The sequence below is a fragment of the Thermobia domestica genome, chromosome 15, assembly GCF_964235325.1.
Source record: "Thermobia domestica chromosome 15, izTheDome1.hap1.1, whole genome shotgun sequence".
Classification (NCBI taxonomy): Eukaryota; Metazoa; Arthropoda; class Insecta; order Zygentoma; family Lepismatidae; genus Thermobia; species Thermobia domestica.
In genome coordinates, this window is record NC_137468.1 from 49,374,991 (window position 1) to 49,399,858 (window position 24,868).

A 24,868-nucleotide genomic window follows, 5' to 3' on the forward strand; every position below is an offset into this window, starting at 1 on the left:
CTATTTTATTTTTTCTCTTTAATCTACTTAAACTTTTTCTTTGTCTACATTATTTACCATTGATTTTCTTTTACTGGATCTCTTCGTGTTCTTAGACTAAACTTGTTTACAGCCAGTGGTTATGCAGAGTTAGTTCAGAGAGGAAGTTCTTCAAGCTTCCCATTTTGTGTAATTTCAGATGCTTTATGGTAAATGTTTAGACCAGGGGGTAAAAATCAGGGGAAACACGGGGGATATCGTTCCCACTTCCAAAAATATCTATGGCATTTCTCCACTTCCTAAAATATTATAATGGACAAAGATAGACATGAGAAACCGCGTGGCGTTATGTGTCTCCCTGCCTTTTCAGATCTCTTTTACCCTGGTTTAGGCCTAATTGTGTGTGTGTGTGTGATAGTATCTTACTGTGGTAAATGTTAATTTTTGCATAAGGGGAGGCATGGTAGCTCAGTGGTAAAGAGCTTACCTCTCATGCGTGAAGTCCCTGGTTCGATCCCCGGCTAAGTAAGTTTGTGATTGATAACATCGTTCAAGTACTCCCACTTTCTCATTCCACCAATTCTTGTATGAGCGTTCACTTGCTTTAACCACCGTCTCCCTTAGCCTAAAGGTCATAATCGTGGGACGTTAAACTGAAAGATTTTATTTCATTTTGTATATCATCTTGCCCAAAGGGAGTAACGAAAACCCGCCCCCTTTGCGTACGCCACTGTTTTACAGCATCGTTAGCTTCGTGAGAATCAGTTTCGCAAATAACTTACCTAAATACTAATACTAACCAGCGATGCGGGGAGAATGACACCATTGACTATGGTGGAAACAAATTCCTTATTTTACAAGTAGTTTGCACAAGTGTTTGAAGAGAATAGCAATGTAGTGTAATTTAGTCATCAACTCATCACATTACCAGACGGAGCATGTGTAATGCGTTCATTGTTGTATGTTACTCACAGGCGCAACAAACTATGGACCCAGACTGTTTCAGTGTCCTTTTCCGCTTTAATATTGTTATTGAGACAGCTGAAGCCCTCTAATGTTTTAGGGTTAAATTCTTGCTTTTATTTCAAAATAAAATATTTTTCTCAATAAAGATCTTTTAAAGAAAATCATTATTTAAGTTCACTTTTATTGTCATTTTATTACTTACCTTTCCTATTTCCCCGAGCAATGGTGTATTATTTTATTTTCAGCACTTCTGTTAATAGCAAACAGGCACGCATCCAGAATTTTTATTGGGAGGGATCCAATAGTAAATCAATTATGTCTATGTAGTATTAAACAGGTATTATTTTGCACCCGAAAATACGATAAATAATTGCAAAACACTTCTGTCTATACTTTTAGAAAAAAAAATAATAGAACCAGATTTCTTTCATAAGAGAAAGAGTTGAGTTGAATTTCAGTTTAACGTCCCTTTCAGCAGCAAGGATATAGGAGACGTGGACCTACTGATTAACGTGGAATCCGAACCACACGAGCTTCCGCCGGGAATCGAACCCGGGTCTCCCGCGTCAAGGGCGCGTACGCTAACCGCTTAGCCATGGAAGAGCTCTCATAAGTGAAAGAGTGCATTGCATATGAAGTGTAAGATCCAATTTTATGCTACATCAATTATTCTCTCGATTGATTGATTCCCTCGTGGGTGCTATCCTGATAAGAAATAAGTTGTTTCTCGTTTTTATTCCTGCCACGACCAGGTCCAATTGTTTCACTAGTAGACTTCAATAATTCCAAAGTTAAATTTAGTATAACAAGTCTCTGTGAATCAGTTCAATGGATGGATAGATATTGATATTCATCAGTGCGAAAGAAATTTTATAAATTCTGTGACGTTACAACAAACGAATTTATATTACCACCCAGAGGGCTTTTAGCAGGGTGATCTATTGTTAACTGATCTAGTCATAACGTCGTTACTTCTCACCTCATAGATAGCAGTTCGTTACATCTAAATGTATATAGATCTGCATTTGTATCACAATGCTTGGACAACACACACACACACATACACACGCACACAAGTAGCATTTCTCGGAATGAATCCGGGAGAACACATGGTAAACATCCATTTGCACCAGAACGGCAAAACTAATGGCAAACTCACGAAAAAGTATAACGAAAGATTGGTTATTTGTGAAATATTACACATCCAGATTAGATAATTTTTTAAAAAAACAATGTTTCCATGTTTATCAATGGTTATAGTCTAGTAGGGATTTCAGTAGTAGGCCTATTTGGGAAGCGATAAGCGAATTTACCCATTTGAATGATCTCTTAGCGTACCTTCAAACACATAAATTCGAGTATTCGATAACGGAAATTAGAACCAGAAACAAAATATAAAACCTAATAAGATTAAATTGAATACGATAAAAAAAAAAAAAGAGAGAGAGAAAGCATGCAGTGCGTTTTTTAAATTTTAATTTCAAATATCGGATACTACCACAAGAATAAAATTAAAAAAAAAAAAAAAACAATTTTGTACGCACCATAATAGAAGATATAGAGAATCAAATGCAAATTGTAATATTAATAGTAATATCGATATTTTAACAGTAATTATAATATCGATAAACTGGATAGTTTCAAATATCTAGAAGAAATTTAATGTCGACTGAAAGCAGGGAATTCGTGTTATTATTCAGTTCAAAATCTTTTGTTGTCGCGAAATTTTATAGAGGAATTTGAAGCTTAAAATATATAAAATAATAATCATGACTGTTATTCTGTACGGTTCCGAAACATGGTCGCTTACTCTGAGGAAAGAACTCAGACCGATAACAAGATCCTAAAACAAATATTCGGATCCAAGAGGAACGGGAATGGGGAATGGCGGAAACTTCATAAGGAGGAACTATATAATTTATACGGTTTACCAAACATAGTTAGGGTCATCAAATCTAGGAGGCTCACGTGGGCCGGGATAAAAATAGAGTAGGACCATTTTCAGTCTTAACTGGAAGACCAATCGGAAAACGATCATTAGGAAGACCTAGGCGCAGATGGGAGGACAATATTAAGACGAATCTTTCAGAAGTAGGAATACAAAGTAGAAACTGGATACAGTTGGCTAAGGATAGAAGTCAGTGGAGAGCTTTTGTGAACGCGACATTGAACTTCACGGTTCCCTAAACCATACAGTTAGTTATTTTAATTTGATTCTGAATTTTTGTGTTATCCATCCTTATGCAACATGAAGGTTAGGAAGAATGAGACTTACAATTAAAGTGGGCAATGAATCGGGACCAAAATTATAATTCGTTGCTGTTGATGGGTGCACAGGGAATCATGCAAGAATATAAGATAAACTCTTACAGTACAGGCTGTTCACCACCAAAGTATTTCCCCTCCAAAAGATCTGAATTATAAATGCACCCACCACCTTTGGCTTATAATGTGGAACAACACATCTGATCATCGATAAACCCGGGTTCAATTCCGATAGGAGCTCATATAGTTCGCATCCCAATTTGTAAATCTATTTTCCAAAACTTTATCGCTTCTTAAATGGATACTAAATGTCGAAACATTCAACAAACGCTACCAACATCACTCACTACAAAACCAACAAACACTATATATATATATATATATATATATATATATATATATATATATATATATATATATATATATATATATATATATATATCTTCATCGTTTTCAGGCCCACAAGCGCATTATTAGCGAGATATCCTTATTCATTAATAATATTGTATCGGAATATAGGGCATATTTCAGCAGATGGTCCGTCCTACAGTTTCTGATTAAATTTACTGAACACATTATTACCAGTAATAGTAAGGGCATGTTAGTATATTATGTCTCCTGCTATCTAGATGTTTCCGGTTAATGTCCCAATTTTCCATGATCACAATGCGCCAATTGACTCTGCTGGAGCTGTTGAGGTGTAGTATCACGAGCGTTGGGATAAAATACCATATTTGCCCCGGCTCGCCTGCTCCACAGACCGTATCAATATTGAACACCTCTGCTCAATCTTGGAGCTCAGAGACTTCGGAGCATATATCCTCTATCTTACCTGACGCATCTGGGTGCTGTCTACAAGAGGAATTATACAATATGACTCTCAGTGATGACGCTAGGGAGGGAGCTAATGGGCGGGCTGGGGGTCTCCTCGACTGCCCCCTACATATGTTGTAAATAGGAGTGGGCAAAACCGATTTTTATTAAAACCGGAAACCGGTCTTTAGAAAAAACGAAATTCAAAAATCCGACATTTTGGTTTTCTCCCAAAAAACCGGTTCGGTTTTTCATCAGAATAGAGTTTCTTAGTTCTCCGAAAACCGGATCTGTTTACAGCAAAAACAGTTTTGCTTCTAAACATATTGGTTTTTAAGCATATGAATTTTGGTTTACACTCCTTTTTTTCGGGGAATTTACACATGTTTTTGAGCTTCTTTCATATGTGTTCTCGACGTGTGTTACAATGTCGTAAAATTAACCCTACAACGGTCGGCGGAAAAAAAGTTTCATAAACACTCGGGCTGGGTCTAAGAGACCCAAGAAAATAAAACTGCATAATTAATTTGTAACGGTTATTTTTAAGATAGAAACATACTTTTATGTAATTACAGGTATTTCTAAACCAGAGTACAGGATTTCAGCTCAAAACTGGTGTTTTTGCTTATTTTTAAAAACATATTTGTAATTGTTTACACTTTTGTTGTTAGTAAATTATATGAGTTTTTCTAGAAAATTATATATAAAAAAAAGAATATTTGCTTGCATATTGTTATAGATAAGTAATATTGTAAAGGAAACTTATTTTATGTAACATCACATAAGTCACCAACTATGTTGAAATGTACTGAATGTCAGGGGGTAAAGTTTTTTAGTTTTCATTGTTGGCAAGATTGCTATCTAATGGCCGAGTTGTGGAGTTTTCTCAGCAGCAGCAACAGATAACAATTCTTCACTCTTCTCATCTTCTTCTTCACCATACTCACAATTACTATCATGATCAATAAATAATTCAAAATAAGGATGTGTATCGGAATCATCCACTTCACTGTCATCATCATATAAAATTCTTTGAATTTCACTCACAGAAACTGTTTCACGTTTGATTATGTCCTAAAGTTGCTCAAAATACCAACTGTAATTTTGTTCGTATATACATAATCAAAAACTGTCGAATAGGTAGTCACAATAAAAAAAGTAAATTTCCTACAAGATTCTTGACACTGGCAAAAATAATAATAATAATAATAAATAAATAAATAAATAAATAAAATAAAAAAAGTTACGTGAACGGTCGGGCTGGTCTCACAGACCCACGGTAGGTTCAGAGCTCTATTAAAAGCAAACTAACAATAAATCAAACTCGTTTGCAACACTAGCGTCTCTTATCGGTCGTTTTAGGAAGGTATAGGAGGTTACAACTCAAACCGCTAACTTTACGTTGAAAATTTTATCTAAAATATAAGTAGATGGGTCTCATAGACCCAGCGCGACCAGTGTAGGGTTAATATACCGAAACCGGTTTCGATAAAAAAAAACTGGTGTTTGGAGAAAACCGATAGTATGAAAAATAATAATTTGGCCCCAGAGTCGTGTCTGCTCCGCCACTTGCCCCCACAAGAAATTAAACCTTGCATCATCACTGATTAATCTGCTAAACATTCAAGAGACTGCTTCAATTCTACAACGAATCAGAACTGCTCTTAAACCTAATGGCAAGGACGCCGATCCTGACGGCCGGGGGGCCCGGACTTCCCCAATGCTCATGTGGGCCCCTCTATTGTATTTATGAATATACAATATTTGCATAATTTGATAGCAATTTGTCTTAAAATCCTCATATATATGTATATGTCTTCTGCATCTGAATGCCCCCCAAATTTACAGAGAAATCGGCGCCCTTGGCTAATGGTTACTCCCAATCTATGTTATAAGGTAAATTGGATTTCGTACAGATGCTTCCATTGTTTTAAAAAGATCTGTATATGCAAATCGGTTAGAATTAAACTTTTGTCAGTCAACCGACTCTAAAATTGGTAGTAAAGATGCGTGGACTAGACACTTTAAACTTTGCATAATAGTGTTTGCGAAGCTAGAGTTTATATGGAAAGCATTCATTCGAGCTCAATAAATCTCTCTCCTGTGACAAGGGGATTCATCTAAATAATAAAACGTCACACAGAAAAAAAATACGCCCCTTTGTAGTTAAAGAATGTCGTTGTTCCTGAGATAAGCCCATTACCTAAGAAGTTATATCTAAGCTAATAAACTCCACTGGGAAGCTTAACTCACACCATCTTGTAGAACTCAAGGAATATGTTATAGCGATGATCATATCACTTTTCGTAATTTTATTAGATATGCCCATTTGTCATGAGAAGGACAAAAATCGGTACAGTCCATAGTAGCTTGCGGTCTAATGATGTTAGTGATTACGAAACCGATTCTTATAATGAACGTAAGATCAAGCAAGCCTTGTTGAGGTCGACGAGCACAAGTTAGAACAAATGCAAGCCTGAGAAACGGAATCTTTATTACGATTATTAATCACTAGTTATTGGTAATAGTGAATCGAAGCACAATTGAGTTACAATCATTCACTGGCCATCTCTGATTCTGAGTGCTATCAACCCTACTCATGGAGAAGCCTAGTCATTTATTCTACGATTTCAAACGGTCCTGACCCTTCGAGCTTATCCTGAAGCCCAACGAAGTATGTAAATAGCAAGGAGCTGTGGCACGTGTACACCACGTGTTTGGTTTGTACGGTTTGATATTTTCTTACTTGATATTGAAACCAGAAGTGGTAATACAATTTTACCACATATGGTTTTAGTAAAGAGATTAAGAGTGGAATTGTACTCTGTTCTTTGAACACTTAATTATTGCAGGAGATTGCTTCTCGCTATATATTACAGTTTTAACTCTATAAAAATCAAATTAAGCGGAAAGTGGTTAATTTCTGCCGCTTCCAGTTTGCAGAAAAGATTGAGAGAAAAGAGAAAAGATAGTATCTGGTCTTAGAACGAGATATCGATGTTAAAAAATCCTCTTGCTCTTATCGTATTTTCTCTATGTAGATCAATGTTGAAACCAGAAGTTATAGTGGATTCTTATCGTCCGTCAGGAGATATACAGCTTGCAGTTTCGATAGAGAGAAGAGGATTAAGGTAAAACTGATACCTGGACGTTTCCTGCTGTTTCTTATCATCAAGCAGAATACCTACAATCTGTTGTTTCGATAGGGAAAAGAGCACCCTTTTAGATTCCATAGAGGGAGAAAGGCGAAGATCGATCCTATTTTTGGTTCACTATTTCTTACTGTCAACCGGAATATCTAATTATTTCGCGTTTCAGTAGGTGAGTAAGAACGAACACTTTCGGTATCAATAGACGGTAATATCGAATATTTGCTGGCTATAAAATACTTGTGGAACTGTGAGTTTACATAAAAGATAAAGTCTTACTACCTCTTACAATTTATTGCTGTCATAGATGCTGAGATATAAACAGGCGACGAAACCTGTTCTACAAGACTAACCATAAAGAAAAATATTTCTACTATTTTTTACAGTTTTGTGCTCTCATACTTGGCCAACTATAAACAGTCGAAGAAACCAGTTCTACAAGACTAGCCATAAAATATAATTTCTACCGCCTCTTACAGTTTTGTGCTCTCATACCTGTCGAGATGTAAACAGGCAATGAAACCTGTTCTATAAGATTAACCATATTTATATATAGTATACCTAGTTCAGAAGTCTAGAAGTAGCCTTCCTACAATATTTCTATATTACATTTTATTTTTCTTTCATTCTTTCAGAATAATTCGTGGCGGAAGATCAGAGCCCAGAAAGGTGTAGCAGTTCCTCGAGGAAGACGAGGGCACACTGCCCTCGTACATCAAGGAGCCATGTTATTGTATGGAGGATATCAAGACTTAAGAGGGTCTTCCAATGACCTGTGGGCTTTCGATTTTGGTGAGTTTATTTTTGTTTTATCCAATGATTTTTAACAGAATTCTTGAATTTATCTATTCGACATGATAACTGTAAGAATTATCAATTATCGGGAAGTTTCATAAATTATATAATGTGACAAATATAAATAACAGTTACTGAATTTCTACTTATTCCTACTCCCACCTAACTATACAACAATTGAAATTATAGTATCAGTCTATAAAGAACAACAAATCGAGAAATGTAATAATCGTACCTGGGCATCTGCTCCAGGTGACAGTGATGGGGTGACGAATTTCGTAACCTATTACCCAGTATACTCTGTCGCCAGAACAGACCCTTGAACCGAACAGATCCGATGACGAAACAACCTCATACACATGGGTGTGAGGCTGCTATTGCAACTCTAACAACCTCAATTCTCTCCTCGGAGTCGCGGTGGCTCAATGGTAAAGCGTTCATCTATGGTGAATGCGGTCCCTGGTTCGATCCCAGCCCGTCCTAAGTGAACTTTATGGTGGATAAACAACGTGTGCGTGGATTTCCTCGGGTTTCTCCCGTTTCCTCTCACTTTCTTCATTACACCATCTTATTTATTTCTCATCATCACCGTCTCTTTAGACTAGCCAGCATAACCATGGGACGTAAGATTTCATCTCATTTTTTTCAATTCTCTACCTCTACATTTTCTCTCCTCACTACCTCTACATTTTTCTTTTTCGCTTGTTCTGTGCATCCTGGTATGTCAAAATATTACACTGAAAGATAACTGCAAGGTTTAACAAAGTATAAAATAGTGACAATCACAGAAAAGATAATTTACATGATTTTCATACAAAGAATTGTCAAAGTTCAATCGATCAAATCTGTACAACTTGTCGATTAGAATATAAAAGACGCTGCTCAACGCAAATGATGTTTCCGTTAAATATTTGTTTATAGTCTATGTTCGAAATCCACATTATTATTTTTGAGGCTGGGTAGACTAGTAACCATAAAATTATATTTCGAAATATTCAGGACGTGATACCTTTAATAAAAAAAAGTCACACCTAGAATCAAACCATGAATGTTCGACCTCGAGTAGTCAACATTTTTAATCGATTATTAAAACTTTGGAGTAGTACTGCAGAGCTGATATTTGACTGCTTCCGGTTCATCGTTTCTATCCGATTTTCCGGGTCTGTGAGCGACACACAGACACGAATGACCTGGATAAAAGTCATGACACTAAATGACCCTATGATCTTTCATCCGTTCCATCACTGGCAGGGAGAGAAGTAATTGCTCTCTAAGTTTGAGATACATCTATATATTCTAATTAATAAGATAATAATATACCTAGCACTTCTACGAGGACTTTTCGGAAAGTAACCTTAGATTGGTTAAAAAACGATACACCAAAGTAATTTATTATATATTTGGTCTAGGAATTAATTCGTGCGGGTGGACAAGAGATGGCGCAACGAACGGAGCGTCCCACAGTTCCGTGTATCCACACATGTGTTGCAAACCCCTGTCATCGCGTATCGTTCGTAGTATAGGGCAGTGGATTAAAGCGTCAACAACACCAGTTTGTAGTTAAGTGAACATGGCGCAATTTGTGCCTGATAAAGTGTTTTTGCGGGGTGTCCTGCTGCATTACTTTAACATGCAGAAAAGTGCGACTGAAAGTCATCGTATTTTGGTGGAAGTGTATGGTGACCATGCTCTAGCTGAGCGAATGTGTCAGAAGTGGTTTGCACGGTTTAGAAGTGGTGATTTCGGCTTGGCAGACCAAGAGCGAGCTGGACAGCCAAAAAAAATTTCAAGACGAAGAATTGACAGCATTGCTCGAGCAGGATTCGTGTCAAACGCAGGAACAACTTGCAGCAGCATTAGGCGTTGATCAAACAACAGTCTCCAAACGCTTGAAAGCCATGGGAATGATTCAAAAGATGTCACATTGGGTTCCACATGAATTGAAAGACAGAGACGTTGAAAGACGAAAAACCATTTGCGAATTGCTGCTTCAACGACAGAGCAGAAAGGGGTTTCTGCATCGAATTATTACGGGTGATGAGAAGTGGATCCATTACGAGAACCCTAAACGAAAAAAGGCCTGGGTGAAACCAGGTGAACCAGGTCCATCACAACCAAAACGAGATATTCACTGTGCAAAGGTTATGCTGTGCATATGGTGGGATATGAAAGGTGTGGTGTACTATGAGCTGCTGCAACCGGGTGAAACTATGAATGGAGAACGTTATCGACGACAATTAATGCGTTTGAAGCAAGCTCTGGCCAGAACACGACCAAAATGGGAGAACAGACATGATAAACTTATTGTTCAACATGATAACGCTCGCCCACATGTCGCAAAACCGGTCAAAACCTATTTAGAAAATGTCGGATGGGAAGTTTTACCCCACCCGCCGTATTCACCAGACGTTGCTCCTTCGGACTACTACTTGTTCGATTGCATGAACAACGATTTGATTGGACAGCGGTTTACTTCTTCAGAAGATATCGAAACATGGGTCTCTGACTGGATCGCTTCCAAGGATGAGGACTTCTTTCGCCACGGAATCCGTACATTGCCTGACAGATGGGCGAAAGTGGTGGCTAGCGATGGACAATATTTTTCTTAAGGTATTTATGTATTTTGTGTTTGTACTACAGCTTCAATGTGTGCGTACCAACCGCACGAATTAATTCCTAGACCAAATAGATGTGAAAATTACTTCTTTGATCTATATTTTAACATAGTTTCCATAAACATTGAAGCATTTATCACATTTCTGCACTAGCTTAGAAATTCCATCAGCATTAAAAATCTCCCGCCTGTGCCTTGAACCAGCCTGTGACCACATCTTTCAGCTCCTCATCATCACTAAAGTGCTGAGATCTAAACTAATTCTTCATATGCATTGTGAAAGCTCCGAGATTGTGAATCGTCGGATTTCCCGAACTTTTTTCTCAATTTTCTGAACAAGTTCATCAGTGACCGCAGATGGCCTGCCACTCCTCTCTTCGTCATGAATGTTTGTTCGTCCACTTTTGAACGAACGAACCCATTCGCGAACAACTCCTTCACTCATCATACTTGGGCCATAGACGGCACAAAGTTCCCAATGAATAGCTGCTGCCAAATAGTTTTGCCGTAAGAAAACGTATAACAGTACCTCGTATTTTGCGGGGTTTTCTATTGCAGCACATATTTTGTGATGCTACAAAAGTGGAAGTAATAATCAGACACCCTTCATTCTACCACGATTGGATGCAGACTGATCTATGGTGTACGTCTGTGGAAAAATTTTAGCGCTTCCCCCACTACTTCACGTACAGTAACTAATCGGAGGTTACTTTCCGAACGCTCTTCGGAAGAATCTTGCTCTTTCAAGTAAACCTTTACAACGATATGTTGTATAGGGTTGTACTAGGGTTGTACTGTTGTACTATTATTTACCTGTACCAGTATTAGAAAGACGACCAGAGGTGCGACAACGGAGCATATTTTGTAAAGAAGAAGAAAAATTGTATTGTAAAGATTATTAGTGTTCCTTAGTTACCAAAATTGAAATATAAATAAGAGAGGTTGTTAAGTAAAAGATTAGTAAGTTTTCTGAAGAATTGATATCCAAGAAGTTAATGGTTTGTAATAGGAATATTAAACGAAGGTATAAATAAATAATATTTACGTTTCAATGTTATGTTATAGATATTGTGGCTCAAGAAATACTTATTAAGAACCAGTTACATAATTAAATGGTGCCTTCATACCGGGAGTTAGTGTATCGTTCTGAAGTACAGTAACAACGGACACAATTGAGCCCAATATTTATGTTACTATATTAAGAAGCGGTAAACGAATAAACCGAGGTATGTCGGAAACTGAAGGTATACAAGACCGACCTATGCAAAGTGGTAGTCATGCTCCTGATACCGTGACAGACCTTTTAAAGCAGATATCATGTCAAATGAACCAACTTCAACAGAATCAACAGGAGTTCCAACATAAAATGGACCAACTTCAACAGAATCAACAGGAGTTCCAACAAAAAATGGTTACTCAACAATAATTTGAGGAGTTCCAACAAAAAATGGTTACTCAACAACAATTTGAGGAGTTCCAGCAAAATATGGTGACTCAGCAGCAGTTTGAGAAGCAATTTGAGGAGTTCCAACAAAAAATGGTTACTCAACAACAATTTGAGGAATTCCAGAATGTAACCCATCAACAATTGGAGGACTCCCTAAAGCAATTGCAACTTAAAATTGAGGAACGACTGGAAGATAAAATGGATCAATTACAATGTAAAATAGAAGGTCAATTGGAGGAACAGATTTCCACGAGATGTAAGCAGTATGACCAAAAGATGGAACGAATATCCCAAAATTACACTGAGATGCAGGATGTGGTCAAAGCCATGGAATCGGTAATTAACGAACACACCTTTCACATCCGAGAACTCCGGGAGGATATGAATTGTTGCCAAGAGTGGTACCATACTACTAAGGAAGAGCACGACGGTGGACATAGACATCAGTCTCACAGTGGACATAGAAATCAGGCTATGTATAATGGATTAGAACCAGTAATCTCTCATGATGGTGGTTATAGAAATCAGTCTCCTTTCAAGGAACCAGAACCAGTAACACCTCATCGAGTTTTGGAGGATAGTGAGTCTTCGGGATACAGTGAAGGAAGTACCGAAGTTGGAAGAAGAAAGAAATATTCATCCCGTAGGAATTCAAAATGTTACGGTAAATATTCAAAATCTCATAATAATGACAAACCTTTGCGATTTAGCGAGGTGAAATCATTGACTAAATTTAGCGGTGGACCTGATGATATTCCTGCACGAGTATTTATTGAAAAGTTTGAGGATGAGTGCGACTTAATAGGCATCAAAGAGTCGAAATTCTTGAAGATACTTCCACACGTCCTACAACCCCCATGCTTAACGTGGTTCAAAGCCATTCGAGAGAACCTACATGCTTATTCAGATTTTAAAGCTGCCCTCCTGTCTAATTATGAAAACGACTTTATGCTTGCTAACAGGGATGCTTTATTACGTACCAAAGTTTTCGATCCCCGAAGCCACAAAAATGTTACGGAATTTGTAGTATCGACATACAACGAATTAAAAGCTCTAAATCCTAATCATCCGGAATCACGTATAATTGCTTCAATTCGCATCCTATTGCCGTTTAGATTGCAACAAATATTAATGTCTGCACAATGTGTCAATTTCAGTCATATGGTCATGCTAGTGCAGAACTTCGAGAGTCAATATTTGATGCAGAAAAATAATAAAAATCCCAATAGAGGTCAGGGTAATGTTAGCCGCAATCCTATTAATTATTCTCAGGTTCGTAATATAAGTGTACAGAATGGAAATAGCACTCACACACAAGGAAATGGCAATCGTCGTTTTAATGAACGAGCGTGTAATCCAAATAATACCGGTAACTCAACTCCACCTAATGGAAGAAATAATAGGAATTTCAGAAATAATCACCGAAATTATAATCGAAGTAACAACAATTATCGTGATTATGCACAAAATCGATTCATAGGTGGTAGCAATTATAATAACAGAAGTCCAAATTCTGTATATACATACAATCGATCCGATTCTACTCAAGAATGCGGAATACAATGTTCCTTAATTGCGCCCTTTGAACGAATAACTTGAACCATTAAAAAGGCGTCCGACAGATGTGTATTAGATCGACTTTGCTTATGTCTATGGTTAATGTGTTCTTTATTCAATTTATTATTAAAATGTACGTTAAAAATATATGTAATTTGTGAAATATTACGAAATGTCGATGAAATAAAGTTATGGTAATCTACCGAGAATACTAAAAAGAAATGGATGGACTTAGTCAAAAATGTAGTCCCTCCTGAGATCATAAGTAAAATTAATATAAATAATGTATAATAGAGAGAACTCAATCTCAAAACGAGATAAACATCGTATTTCATAATTATATAACTTATTTATTGTATTTTTCTTCATGTTATTTTATCTTCAACTATTTTTCTAGTGTAACAATTATTTTCTTCAATGTTAAAATATGCTATATTGTTTTATTGTGTTCACAACACTATAACTACTCATTAATCTCTTTATGCGTTCTATATGTATATTCACGTAGAATGTTTATTCCCTGGTTACATTTGGATCAATTCTATTAGAGAACAAATTTATATTTAATACAGTGCAATTATATTTAACTTCATGAATTAATCTATACACATTATAGTAAAAATATCCTAGTGAATCTAAAAATAATTGTGGACCGTATTATTATAGTTATTTTCTGTTGATGCACCTTGTTATTTATATTATAATGTAAGGCCAAAGAATATGCTTAATTATGTGATTAATTTTATGATACTGATGTAAAATATAATTCTATGTATATACAAGGGCTGATCAAAATGTGTATTCTTATACGGTCCAGGATTCTTTTCATTTATTTTTAATAAATAAACGAAATTCATGTTCGTGGCGCCAGATACAACGATATGTTGTATAGGGTTGTACTAGGGTTGTACTGTTGTACTATTATTTACCTGTACCAGTATTAGAAAGACGATCAGAGGTGCGACAACGGAGCATATTTTGTAAAGAAGAAGAAAAATTGTATTGTAAAGATTATTAGTGTTCCTTAGTTACCAAAATTGAAATATAAATAAGAGAGGTTGTTAAGTAAAAGATTAGTAAGTTTTCTGAAGAATTGATATCCAAGAAGTTAATGGTTTGTAATAGGAATATTAAACGAAGGTATAAATAAATAATATTTGCGTTCCAATGTTATGTTATAGATATTGTGGCTCAAGAAATACTTATTAAGAAGCAGTTACAACTTGAAATTAAGCTACTGAATCGAGATAATCCAATAAGTTTTTCTGTGTACTTGCTTATGTTGCAGTAAAAATAATTACTTTAATTATAATCATAAGTTCGGGTAATATGCGAAAGGAAACGGTTTTCGAGATGAGTTTTTTTTAGTCAATTTCAGGGCGTGTGAAATTTTGAAAAATAAACTAATACCTAGTCTACGGAGAAAAGAAAACTTGAAAGTTTGATAGCAAAGAATCGAGGAGTCTTTTTGAGTAAAAACAGTCCATTTAATAGGAAATGATCTTTCTTGCAAAAAAAATCCACCAAAGAAGAGGGCGAATTCAAACAGAACGAATAAGAAAAATAAAAGTTTCCTTATCTGTTAGCATTGGATTTGATATCTCTATATTCTTGAACAGAGAGTGATTTGGAGACGTAATGGCGGCTAAAAGAAAATAACAATGAGAATGATTCGACCTCTCCATCGTTGCCATAGCGACGCTGTTTTCCTTCTACGAGTCCATATATCAAAAAGAGCAGAAGAAGTGTTTGGTAAACTTTCATTTTTCTTTCCGAAAAGTGCTTCGGGGAACCCACGCTTTAACGGGATCTTTACTCCTAAGGTCTTCTTTTCATATGTTTTTTTTCTTTCTTCACTAAAAAAAATTGGAATCCTTTATGTTGAAAAGAACTCAAACTAAAAGTTTGATTCATTCAATATTTTCTGAAGTTCGTCGAAAACTGAAGTTCTAATGAGAAGATTTTTTAAAGCAAAGAAATCGGATCAGAAGTGCTTTTATTTCATAATTTCTTTAATGTGAAACTTAAATGCGTGAATTAAAAGTTTAAGTATTCTGTTTAATTGTATTCTCTTCCAACTAGCATTAACGTTAACGAAATATTAAGTACTAAGCATATGTGTAGGTATGGGATGTGCCATGTCGTTTAAGTTATAGCTGTCTTGGCAAATATATCGCCAAAAACATAATTGTTAAATTATGCAATCGTAATATTATGAGTACAGTTGATCATTATATCAATATCATTACTATTTTAATATAAGCTGTATTACTCTTGTTACGGTCAGACCCATGCTGTGGAAAATCAGCGCCCGGGGCGAGAGTATACGACAGCGCCCCCATACATATCTTCCTAGCAATTTTTCCTACCTTTTTCCCTTTTTCTCCCGAATTTTCGCCCCCCTACTTCGGCGCCTGGGGTCGACGCCCCTCCCCACGGCACGGCCCTGGTTACGGTGACCTCAAACTTAACAAGGTTAATATTTATAAGTACTTCGAGAACACACACACAAATATATATATATATAAAAGCGAGGCGGTCTAATTGTACCATACTTTTAATTGTGCTTATTTAACACACCGAGATTGAATAAGAAAGATAGTATTTTAAATGGTTTGAGCTAAATTCGCGATGATATATCGACTGTTTATATCAAGAGTGACATAACTCAAAATTCCTAAGTTTCCAGTAGAAGCGTTTGAAAGTTTCGAAACGCGGTGAAAACAACTTGGCGCAAGAATGACAGAAGTGCTTTCTAGCGCCCAGTTTTGGAAGCATATCAGTGAATTTTTTTTACCAGAGATAGAGACATCAAGATTCGCTTTCATTTTCTGCCCCTAAGTCAATAAGGATGATTTCTGAGTTATGTCACTCTTGAAACAAACAGCTGATATGCATTTTGAATTTTCGGTACAGCCCGATAAAAGTTTACTCAGAATCGAATTTAATTTAAAAAAATGAAATGTGGATTATGTACGCGAGTGTTCCAAGCAAAATATATAGAGGAGCAGTCAAAATGTTTCCGGAATTTTATTGTAGCTCTTTAACACAATATAATTACACATTTACTTTAATCACCTTAAAAGTATATACCTTCTTCACACACACACACTATATCCATCGCTCTTGCTATTGCTATATCCATCCCTCTTGCTATTGCTCACTATATCCATCGCTCTTGCTATTGCTATATCCATCGCTCTTGTTATTGCTATATCCATCGCTCTTGTTATTGCTATATCCATCGCTCTTTGCTATATCCATCGCTCTTGCTATTGCTATATCCATCACTCTTGCTATTGCTATATCCATCTCTCTTGGTATTTCTATATCCATCGCTCTTGCTATTGCTCACTATATCCATCGCTCTTGGTATTGCTCACTATATCCATCGCTCTTGCTATTGCTCACTATATCCATCGCTCTTGCTATTGCTCACTATATCCATCGCTCTTGCTATTGCTCACACTATCCATCGCTCTTGCTATTGCTATATCCATTGCTCCTGCTATTACTCACTATATCCATCGCTCTTGCTATTGCTATATCCATCGCTCTTGCTATTGCTCACTATATCCATCGCTCCTGCTATTGCTCACTATATCCATCGCTGTCGCTTTTATTATATCCATCGCTCTTGCTATTGCTCACTATATCCATCGTTCTTGCTATTGCTGGAAACACCGACGAAAGTCCTCTTTCGGCATCTTTTGAAGTTCAGTCATTGTGTTGTTTTGATGTCTTCTACGGTAGCGAAACCGGCACCGACGCTCTTTTCTTTAAAGGTTTGCCACCGAAAACTGACTTTAATGCTATCGAAGTAGGTATCTGAAGCAGATTTGTCAACTTGCACAAAAACGTGCGCAATATATATTTGCACGTTGCTTGAACTCCAACAATGCACCAACTGATCACCAAATACTCCTCTGTTTAGCTACACTGCTCGTAAACTGCTTCTTATGACCTGTTAACACGTGTCATATTCATAATTACTCAACGTAAGGACTGCATTGCACAAGATTCATTATGGTGGCATCACAAATGCCAAAACTACGATAACATTTCGGGAACATTCTAACCGCTCCTCGTACCTCCTTTTTAATGAGCGACCCGCCTAGAAGCAAGGGCACCGATCCTGGGGGGCCGGCGGGCCGAGCTCCCCCAAAGCTCATGTGGGCCCCAGTATTGTATTTATGAATATACAATATTTGGCATAGTTTGAATGCAATTTGTCTTAAAATCTTCATATATCTACCTTCTGCATCTGAATGGACCCCCGAAATTTACAGAGAAATCAGCGCCCTTGCCTAGAAGTCTACGATACATGTCTTTAAGTGGGAGTGACTTCTCTGTATTGAGGACTTTCCAATTTCTTTTTCGACAGCTTATAATAATGCTTCGCCTCTAATAAGCGAATATGGGATTAGTAATGATGTGATAGCATGCTAATTTGGTAGGGAGTGGTTGTTACTAATACTAATTATTAAATACAAGATTTAGATAAAACTTTATTATAAGCAATTATGTACTGAGGTGTTTACTGACCTGTTTGAGCAGGCGTAAAAGTGGATCTGAAAAGCCGTGCATATTTTTACCCATTGTAATTTTAGTTTGAAGTGGAGAGACGCCATATACAGGGTGTTTCAATAAAACACTGACAACGTTTGGGAGGTGATTCCTGAAACCAAGATAAGACAAAATGTATAGACCAACCTGCGTGCACAAATGCTTTCTTTCGGAGTTATAGGCTGCTGAAAACAAGAAAAAAATGAACTTTAAAGATTCATAGCTCCGAAACTATGGGATCTACCGCAGTCGGGTTAAGACTTCACTTAGGAACTAGCATGTGCTCTATCCAAATATCTAAGTTTCAGAATCCTGTGGTACTTCCACAACAATTTTTGTAGAGGTAGTTGTTGAATAATTCAAATTATATGCCCGAAGTCAAACTCATTCTATAAAAGTTGTTGCGTGAGTACCTTAGGATTCTGAAACATGTATTTTTGGACTGCGCACGTATTAGTTCCTAAGTGAAGCCTTGACCTGACTAGGGTAGGTCCCATAGTTTTGGAGCTATGGACGTTTAAAATTCAGTTTTTCATGTTTTCGGCAGCCTATAACTTCGAAAGGAAGTATTTGTGCACCCAGGTTGCTCTATACTTTTTGTCTTATCTTGGTTTCAGAAATCACCTCCCAAACGTTGTCGGTGGTTTTGAGACACCCTGTATATTTTCTGGATGTGGGGGAAAGAGGCACCTCCGCGTTTCCCCTCACTTTTAACCCTGGTTTTGAGGATGAGTATTCTGACCCTTTTTCGTAAAATAAGCACAGGGCCGCAAGTTGTGGTGGGCAGGGAGAGCAACTGCCCCCCAGGGAAGCTCCCTGCTATTCGAGGGGATCCATTTTAAGACAAAAGTTTCTTACTCCGTATGCAATGCATGAAATTAAATGAAACATAAAATTATAAATGAAACATCAAATAGGTTCACTGTATTACATAACCAAACCAGTACACAAAAGGTCAATGAAACTAAAATGAGTCGTGGGCCCATTTCAGTAAAAAAAAAAAGGTCTACTGTTAGGGGCCTTACAAATAATATTTACTCGTATGGTTTTGAGATTTGTCAATATTGTTCCTTAATTAATTTTTCATGTATGGAACGGGCCCAAGGTGTAACTAAAGGCCCTGCAAACTTTGCCGTGCGGGATGAATCACAAGCTCTCAGGAGCCCATAAAGAGTAAGAGAAAAATGGAAAGAGGGGGCCCAATAATTAGAAAAACAACTTTTCTAGGGGGCCCAAATAAGCGTATTAATGCTTCCCCCCCAGAAAAAATCTAAGTTACGATGCTGAATAAACACACAACAAATTACATACGTTTCGCTTTAATCTAGTAAGTTTGACTCAGGATGTCCTTAATAGCAACTCGGATACTGAAACCAAAACTTATAGAGAACGGTAGAAGTTTCCATGTGGGTTTATTACTCCAGAGATTTCCATTTGAACAAATTAGGTTTCAAAGCTAGTTTATACTTTACCAACGCAATATATTCTGTAGAAGAAAGGCTTAGGAGTTGGTAGGCATGCTTCTTGTCTAATATTACTCAAATGTCACGTTGACAGTCGCGGTATATAGCAGAGTCATTTATCATTGAGAGAGAGAGAGCTTCTAACCATCTAAGTTTCTTTCCCAAAGAATAAGAAAAGGGTTTTCTACTGTGGGCCCTTTGCTATTAAATCAAAAAAGAAGCACGATGCATTAAGACATGAAGATGGCAAACGGAGATAAGTTCTCTCTCAGACTAAAATAAAAATCAGAGAGAAAAATGGCGGGAACAGCACGAGAACAAAAGAAGAGGCGGAAAAAACTTTGCATCATGTGTCACTATTCTCTTTCTTTCTTTGTTTTGAGAAAGAAAAAAATGGAATTACTCTGTCTCTCATGTTGGGTCATCATTAAAGTTCAGGTTTTGTTATATCACATTATGTTTTTTAAAGTTTAATGCTCAAAATCAAACTTTGTTGGTTACCAGTGTTGCTGTAAAACTTGTTCTCGCATTTTTTGTTGCACCCAGAAAGATTCTTATCATTGTGCAATCATGTTGGTCTACGTCTCTTCTAATTTATTTACTGAAACTAAAAAAACAAAACAAAACAAAAAAAAATCAGAAGCCATCACACTAAATTTTCATATCTTGAATTAAATTGTGCCATGCTGCAGTTGCTACTCCACTACTGATTAATCAAATATGAACAAAAGCTTCTGAGTAGTTTCTGGAGTAAATCGTACGAAAATAAACTTCACCATTATCTCTCGTGGATTTCTAAGACGAAATGAGTTTTGGCATATTGTAGGATTTGTTACTGAAACATTATTTATGAAATATGAACAGAATGGCGTTTAAGATGTGTTTGAAATTATTAAAAGGCATGGTGCCTCAGTAGTAGAACGCTTACCTCTGGTACGTGGGTTCCCTGGTTTCGATCCCGGTCAAGTAAGTTTGGGTGGAGGACATCGTGTCCTTGGGTTTTCTAGTGGTACTACCGTTCCCTTCTACACTCTCATTCCACCAATTCTTCCATCATCATTGACTTACCTTAATCCCACATCTCCCTTAGCTTAAAGGACATAGTCGTGGGCCGTTAAACTGATAGATTTATAACCGTTATCATCTTTTCATTTTGAGAAAATTTATATTACAAAAATTTGACACATTAAAGTCGCAAATAAATACGAATATAAAAGTACTTCTTATTACTAATTGTATACGTACAGTCATTATTTAGTTCAGCTTGCATTAGTTACAACTCATTTTGTACCGAATTTAGAAATCCAACTACAGATCAGAATTAAAATCAGTGGCGGATCTAGAAAGTAAAAACTGGGCTACATCCAGAACCCAGACTATGATAGATATATCATGAGTTTATTATAAACTTCCAAAATGTATAAAGAATTGCTTAAATTATTTTTGTCACTCAAAAAACTGGAGGGGGACCTTGGCCCCCCTCGCCCTGGCCTACATCTGCTACTGATTAACATTCGTGTCACAAATAAAATCCAAGTAATTTATCTATAGATGAAGGAAACCTACAGACTTCAGGCTAAAGGCTTTAGTATGAATTTCATAGGCATTCTGGTTATTCTGCAGAACTAAAATTTAGGCTTACAAAAAATAACGCTTTTCTCGATTCCCTGAAAAATGACTCATTATGATTTGCACACACCCATATAATTTCATTTCGCTCCCGCTAACGCTCTCGCCTTTAGTGCGATCGGTCCTGGGTTCGATTCCCGGTAAGGGCGCTTGGTCGAAAAGTGTAAAAAAAAGCCTTTTTCAGGCCAGCCATCCTGAATGAGGTTTTTCTGGGTTTTCCTCATTCACACCAGGCAAATGCCGGGGTGGTATCTAACATATAGGTCCCAGGCCGCTTCCTTCCCTTCTCCCAGATAGTGTGCTACGTCATCTATCAAAACGTGACAGGCTAACATGAACATAGATACCGAAAAGCCCGGAAATCTAAAATCCTAAATCCTCATTTAGCTCCATGAGAATTATCAATTGGTATATACGAGCTCGTTCTTCTTGGATATTGTTTTCTGCCTTACACAAATAATATTGCAAAATTTTGTCCCGCTTTGAAGCAGTTGCTAATGTTGATAATTAGAACATTGTATCATTCATTACTTCCCTCCTCCATGCTTGTTTTTGCTGCTTCTGATTAGAGACACCAATAAGAGAGAAGCAAATGAGTGAGACGAATCGTAGCTGGAAGTTATTTAATATATCCAGTTGGAAGCTTCTGCTACATTATATTGATGATTGTCTGTTTATTTTCAGTAAAATGAACTACATTACAGTATGCTCTACCTCTGAGACTTTTTATTGTAATTATTTATGGTCTAACGTGCGTAGTACATACTCTAAATACGTTGCCTGATGGAGAGAAAGTAAACTTTGCCCACAAATTTTCATTTCACAACGACCGTACTGTATATACACAAACAAACTAATTCAAATTTAACATGCTCGGTTGCTTGTTATACAGAAAAGTAGAACTCATGCCAAATAGAGTAAGGGAGAGAGAGAGAGACGGAGAGAGGAGTTCATCTAAAATAAACACAGTTAACAACTGATGCGAGCAATATTGATTTCTTGCTGTTGGGGACCCTTTGTCAATTTCAAAATGACAAACCATCCGAATATTATGTTTTTTGTTCGTTTATTTACTTTCATTTTGCCCTTTGGCGAATAAACTTAATGTAACCCTCTGTTCCATGCACTATTTGGGCACAACGCTATATGTAAATATACATCTAAAGAGACTGTGAGTCCCAGCCATGCACTACAACCGAGCAAAGTAAATATCAGTATATTTCGTGTTCATATTCCAGGAATACAATATGTAGAGAACTTGTAAACGAAATATGTATAGTTCAAAAAGATTTATCAACAACCATGTACTTATTAAATTATTATTACAATCAAGTTCATAAATATTAGTCTAATGAAGAACTACATATTTTTTAAAGTGACTATTAGAATCTAATTCAAAAACTTAATCGAAAACTTTGCAACTATAAAGTCACTACTAAAATATAATTCAAAAATTAATGAATAACCATGAAATTATAAAGCCAACATTAAAAATTGGTTCGGAAAGATTAATTAATAACCACATAATTATTAAGTCACTATTAGAATACAATTAATCATTCTCCTTGCTGGTACAGTGACTAGAGCATGCATATTTCGTGTATTTGGTACGGTGTTGGATTCTCGGTGGAATATCCTTTTTTTAAATAATTGAGCGCATTACGAAATGTTTGGATTAAACTGTAGGTCGCGTCTCATAATAGCCTCGGTGTTGAAAAAAGACATTAAATTTTAATAAATAAAAATATTAATTATTAAGTCACTAAAAGAATACAATCCAAAAGATGAATTAATAATCACGTTATTAGTAAGCCATTGTTAGAATGTAGTTAAAACTTGTTGTCCAATAGCCATATACTTATTAAATCGCTATGAGAATATTACTCAAAGAGATTAACAAGTAATTATGTAATTACGAAGCCATTCTTGTGATATAGTTGAAAATGACTCATTTATCTCTCGCCATGGTCCTCCTCGCCACAGTATCTAGGAAGTTCTTATAGTGGACATTTCTATCCTCCTTAATCCGTATTAGATCCACAGAATTACATACGAACTACACACATGAAGTATTAACACTTTGCAGAAGACGTCAGTACACTAATAAATGAGCAACCTGCCATAACGTTCTGAGAAACTAGGACAGAAAAAGCACTTTAAAAATATATCGCAATATAGTGAGGGTAGGTTCGTTTGAATCTCCAGTCTCTTATAGGAGAAAAGGGTTACGATCTTATCCTTGTTACAGGAGGTAATTTACCCACAATTTTGGGATTGTGGGTTGCAGTATTCATTAATCATATGTTAAATATATAGTCTCAAGCACGAAATAGCGTCTCCGAACTCTAAGTGCTGATATGTGTATAAATCACTGTGTCCAAGAGCATTGGTATTTACTGTCAATATTAGCTCACATGTCATGTAGGCTGTGATGAAAATTTTCCGGAAAATTTTAAAGCTGAAAATTTTCCAATTCATAAAAAACATACTCCACTTATTTCCTATATCGATGTTTGGCCGTAAAATTTATTTGTAATAAATGTTGTCTGAAAAAAGTTTCATGAATTGAAAATCTAACGATTCTTCATTTCTACAAAAATGTTTCGAAAATTTCAATGTATTCTTCCGTCAGAATTCACCTTTGATCTCACAAAATCAGATTTCGTCAGCTTAATACGCGTACGACGAATTTTGTCATAGTTTTAAGCACAATGAAATCAAAGCATTTCTTCTTATTTTCTGTTACAAAAATAATCTCCATAAGAAACTTTTTCCTTTCATTACATAGGCAGACCTATGTAATGTAGTCCTCTCATTACCTAGGCAGGCCTATATGTGAAGAAATAGTGGATTTTTTTGTTTTTGAATATTAATAAATTCACAAAGGTTTCTTTTCGCTTTCTTGTTACATTTTAAATAATGGGATGGGATATTTGTATTTTACATACTCGATGTATGTTCCCTGCACTTTACAGAAACTTTTCCGGTTTCCAAATTCTAATTGTAAAATTATAATATGTTAGTGTCTAAATTTCCTCTACAGGAATTCAATTTTATACCTGCAACGTGTAGTTAAATAGGATGGAAAATTTTCTACCTAACATCATTATACATAACATTGAAAATTGTCTGTCTTATGAAAAGTTTTTCTACTTGATTCGGCATCGTAATGCACGTTATTTCCGACCCATAAAAATTCCTTTCACTTGGTTCTACAGAACCATAAAACTTTCCGATTCATAAATTGTTTTACTTTTTGCTAGAAAATTATGAACATTTTCCGACTTATAAAAAAAATTCAATTTTTTCATACACCACAAAATTTTTTTAGATTCATTAAAAACTGTTTCACTTGTTCCTACATAATACTGGAATCTTTATTCTGTCATGACAATTTTCAGATTTTTAAACGATTTTTCACTTTTTCTTAAACATTTCTATACATGAATTCAATCAATTATATGGTTAATGAGAAATTGTTGCTTGATCACTGATATTTTTAGAACGCAAAATTTTGCGGAAAAATATAACGGAAAATTTTCGAGAAAATTTTCTGTAATGGAAAAATGTTCCACCTCACATTACTACATGTAGGTTCAAGTCTTATATGTATTAAGCGGACGAT

At 36.1% G+C, this 24,868-nt stretch overlaps 1 protein-coding gene across 1 annotated transcript in view; it reads left to right on the top strand.

Moving 5' to 3' along the window:
* Positions 1-24,868, top strand: part of LOC145671021 (uncharacterized) — a 436,546-nt gene that overhangs the window by 312,899 nt on the left and 98,779 nt on the right. Inside the window, exon 4 of the mRNA XM_081739678.1 lies at positions 7,808-7,964. Within this exon, the coding sequence (XP_081595804.1) occupies positions 7,808-7,964 (157 nt within the window). The remainder of the gene's footprint in view (positions 1-7,807; positions 7,965-24,868) is intronic.